The sequence below is a fragment of the Elephantulus edwardii genome, unplaced genomic scaffold (genome assembly GCF_000299155.1).
Source record: "Elephantulus edwardii isolate Elephantulus edwardi_28Jun2011 unplaced genomic scaffold, EleEdw1.0 scaffold00157, whole genome shotgun sequence".
Lineage (NCBI taxonomy): Eukaryota > Metazoa > Chordata > Mammalia > Macroscelidea > Macroscelididae > Elephantulus > Elephantulus edwardii.
In genome coordinates, this window is record NW_006399907.1 from 5,783,563 (window position 1) to 5,787,752 (window position 4,190).

General features: G+C 39.4%; 1 protein-coding gene across 2 annotated transcripts in view; it reads right to left on the reverse strand.

Moving 5' to 3' along the window:
• The window catches only part of TMTC1 (transmembrane and tetratricopeptide repeat containing 1), a 477,484-nt gene that overhangs the window by 249,320 nt on the left and 223,974 nt on the right, over positions 1-4,190 (reverse strand). For both annotated transcript variants that reach the window (XM_006895074.1, XM_006895075.1), the window contains exon 6: positions 213-402. In XM_006895074.1, coding sequence (XP_006895136.1) covers positions 213-402 — 190 coding nt within the window. The remainder of the gene's footprint in view (positions 1-212; positions 403-4,190) is intronic.

Below are 4,190 nucleotides of genomic sequence, written 5' to 3' on the forward strand. Positions count from 1 at the left end.
TATGAAAATGTCATGGTCTGACATTGCTGCTAAAGTCTTTAAAACATATCCTACTTTGCAGAAAAAAAATTAGGTTTTATAAAGACAATGTTTTTAAGACCAGAGTGCAGATTCAATTTTGAATCAGACCTCTACAGGGCAAAGAATTACTGAGTCTATAGAATACTTCCTTGCAAATACACAGAATTCATTCAAATTTTGGGGAAAATTACCTTGAAGGCTGCTAAGCAATGCAGACTTAGTAAGGCCATCACGACTGCCATGAGGATGGTGGCTAAGTTTCGTGTGTCCCAGATGGTCTCCACCAGAGGAATACTGCCAACCTGCCAGTCATAGCACAAAGTAATGGGTGCCAGCAAAAGCCACACGTTGAAAGCCAAGAGGTAGGAATAGGTAAGGAATCTAAAAAGAGAAGAATCATTGAAATATAAATTGAAAGGCATGAACTTCTGTGAACACTCTGTCACATTTTATGACTAAATAGTATTTCCACAACTTTTCAACATTACCATATAGGAGCAATATTTAATGTTATAAAGTACAAAAAAAAATGCACCAAAAACCCAAACAAGGTGTACACATTCATTTGTTCTTTATAATTTTGTGAATTCATGGCAGCACACTTACCCAAAGGGCACACCACTCTGGCAGTCTGTATCTACCAGAGGCTTGGACACAGAAAGATGGGAAATCTTTCCAGGCACTGTGTTAGGTGATAATTATCAATAATGTTTGGTAATGACATGTCAGATAAGGGACTTATATCTAGAATTTATAAAATACTTGAGCACCACAACAAGATAAAGGTAAATAATCCAATGATTATCAATAATGAACAAACAGAACATAGTTTCCAAGAAATACATGTACAACAGTCCTAAACCCTGCTCTATCCCATACCTATCTTATTGTCTCTGAAACAACTACCCCCATTACCCTAATCACTCTTGCACTGTCCCTCTACCCTCCCAAGCATGCCGTCCCTCTCCAAGGACTGGTCCTGCCTTCCAACATGTCCACAGTATGTCATAGGAAACTTCAGAATCCTTGCCTCCAAGGAGTAGCCTGATCTCACCCTATACCTGTTTGTTCTCCTCCCAGTCCATGGTACACTCAATATTATTCTCCAGCACTATGGCTCAAAAGCATCAATTCTCTTTCTATCATCCCTAGTCATTGTCCAGCTTTCTGATGCATAACAAGTAATTGCAAAGGCTATGACCTGGATCAGGGGCACCTTAGTCTCCAGACTGACATCATTGCTCTTCAATACTTTGGAGACTTCAGTACTTTTGGGAAAGCCTACTTTCTCAAATGCAATGTCTTTTAATTTCCTGGTTGCTGATACCAAGAGTCCTGACTGTTCAGTCAGGCAAACTAAAGCTGTTAAGAATCTCAATCTCTTCACCATCTACCACGATGCTGACAATCAGCCCAGTAGTGAAAATCTTTGCTTTCTTGATGTTGAGCTTCAGTCCATATTGAAGGCTGTAGTCCTTGACTTTTTGCAGCAAGTGCTTCAGGTCCTTCTCAGTTTCAGCAAGCAGGGTTGTGTCATCTGCATAACACAGACTGTTGAGGAGCCTTCTTCCAATCCCGATTCTACACTCCTCCTCATAGAGCCCAGTCTCCTGGATTATCTGTTCTGCATAGAAATTAAAAAAGGTATGGAGATAGGACACATCACTGGTGTACACCCTTTCCAATTTTGAACCATGCAGTGTTTCCTTGCTCTGTCCTAACAATTGCCTCCTGGTTCAAATATAGGTGTCACATAAGCATAATCAAGTGTTCTGGGATTCCCATTCTTCTCAGAGTCAGCCACAGTTTGTTGTGGTCCACACAGTCAAACGTCTTTGCATAGTCAATGAAGCACAGATAGACATTCCTCTGGTATTCCCTGCTTTCAGCCAAGATCCATCTAACATTAGCTTTAATATCCCTACTACCATGGTCTCTTCTAAACACAGCCTGTACTTCAGGCAGTTCCCTATTGAGGTGCTGTTCCTGTCATTTTTGGATAATCTTCAGCAGAATCTTGCTTGCGTGTGATATCATTGATATTATAAAAGTAAATGCAGGGATCTGGTGACGTGGTCTGTTGTGAGTCCCTGTTAACGCAATGGCTATGCATTTCCAACAGTTTGAATTCACCAGCAGCTGGGAAAGAACAAAACGAACAGCCCTGGAATGACAATGGAGGGTCACTATGAATCAGACCAAACTCAGTGGCAATGAGTATGAATGAGTGGTGCAAATAAATAAAATACAAGCTGTGAAAAATGCTATGAAAGACAACTGATAAAAACAAATGACAGAAGTACTGCCCTGTTTGATATATTATCCTTGGGTAAAGGGTATTTGACTATTCCTCCTTAATGTTGATGTAAGGTAAGGTGCTGTGGAATCAGCTAGAACACCTGGAACAGTAGATTGGGAGGAATCGTTGCTGCACAATCATCACAACCTCTTGTCGTGTTTCACTCATTGTTGTGGTCACTGAACCAATCCATCTCATTGCAGGTCTTTCTCTTTTCCTGACCCTCTACCCTTCCCAGCACACTGTCTTTTTTTCAAAGACTGGCGCCTCCAACAACATGCCCAAAGTAGGTGAAATGACATTCTACCACCCATTTTCTAAGGAGCACCCTGATCACACATCCTTTTTAATGTAATTATTGAACGTTGCCATCAATTCATAATCAACTCCTAACTGATCTTTCAGTAATTCTTCAGAGGCTTTAAGTCACATGGAGAGCATCTGGTGGATCTGAACTTCCCATCTTTGGGTTAGAAGCACAACTCCTTATCCACTGTATCCACTAGGCCACCAAGGCCCTTTCCTCCTTACTAGGACCCAGAATTCTACAGCAGAAGTTTAAAATTTAACCATTTTTCGACAGAATAATATATATTGTGTCTGTTTTGGGGTGTGTGTTGTTGTTTTGTTTTTTTTTTAATGTCTGTAGGAGAAAAAGAAAATTCTCAAAGTAGAAGGAATTAGCCTTAAAGCAGTGCCAGTATTGCTGACCACTTGGACAAGCATAGCCAAGTGCATAAATATAAAAAACATAACCAATGGAGAGTCGTTCTGTTCTCCTGTCTGTTCTTAGATACTAAGGTGGGGTTGGAAAACATTCTAGATAACCCCTTTCTCACTGGGGAGGACAGTAATAAAAATTCTCATTCATTGCCATCAAGTCAGAACCTACTGCTTAGCTGATCCTCCAGCAGAATTTCAGAGGCTATACTCACACAGCAAGAAATTGTTCATCTTCCTTCATAGGAGCAGCTAATGGGCTCAAACCTATCATCATTAGGCTTAGAATCCAACTCCCTATCCACTATATGAAATGAAAGGCAGGATGAGAAGAGCACTTAAGTGTATATAATGTAAAGAGAAGTCCACTCCCATTTATCAGATTCCTTTGGAGGGATTTTTTGAATCAGAAGACATTAGAACTGATGATTTTTAAGTTAATTGCAAATTTTAAAATCAGTTAACTTTTTAATGAGCAGCTATTGGTTTGGGACACTCTTCCCAGGTCTTCCCAACTGATTGCTCAACGCTTTATTATTATTTTCACACTGGTAGTGGACAATCATCCTCATCACTCAAGGTGAGAGGGTCAGGTCAGGCAGCAGGATTTTTCTCTCTTCCAATGTTCAAACCTCATCAGAGAAATAGGATGAAGGCGTGAAAACATTTCAAGTATGCTACATACTACTTTCTGTTGTTATTTTAAATAAAACTTTAATGTAAACATTGAAAGCTTGGTAAAGTGTAAGCTTTATTATAAAAAAGAAGGGAGGAAGCCAAAACAGTTGTTTTTTTTAGTTTGTTTGGGTTTTTTTCCCATTTTTTAAACTTGGGTCTGTGCACAAGTCCCAGGAGAATACCAACACCACAGCCTTGTCAGTTAAATGGATCACGTTGGGTTTGTTTGTGTATATATACATTTGCAATAATAAACTGTACAATGACTTTATTATTTCAGTATGAATTTCTAATAACAAGAATTTTTTTAAACATTTAACTACATTGCCATCATCACATTTAGAAATACTACTGTTGTTGTTGTTTGTTGTTTAATGCCGTCGAGTCGTAGACGACTCATAGCGACCCTATGAATGAACAGCCTGAACACTGTTTGTACATAGAGTTTCCAGAGGCAAGCCATTTTGGAAGT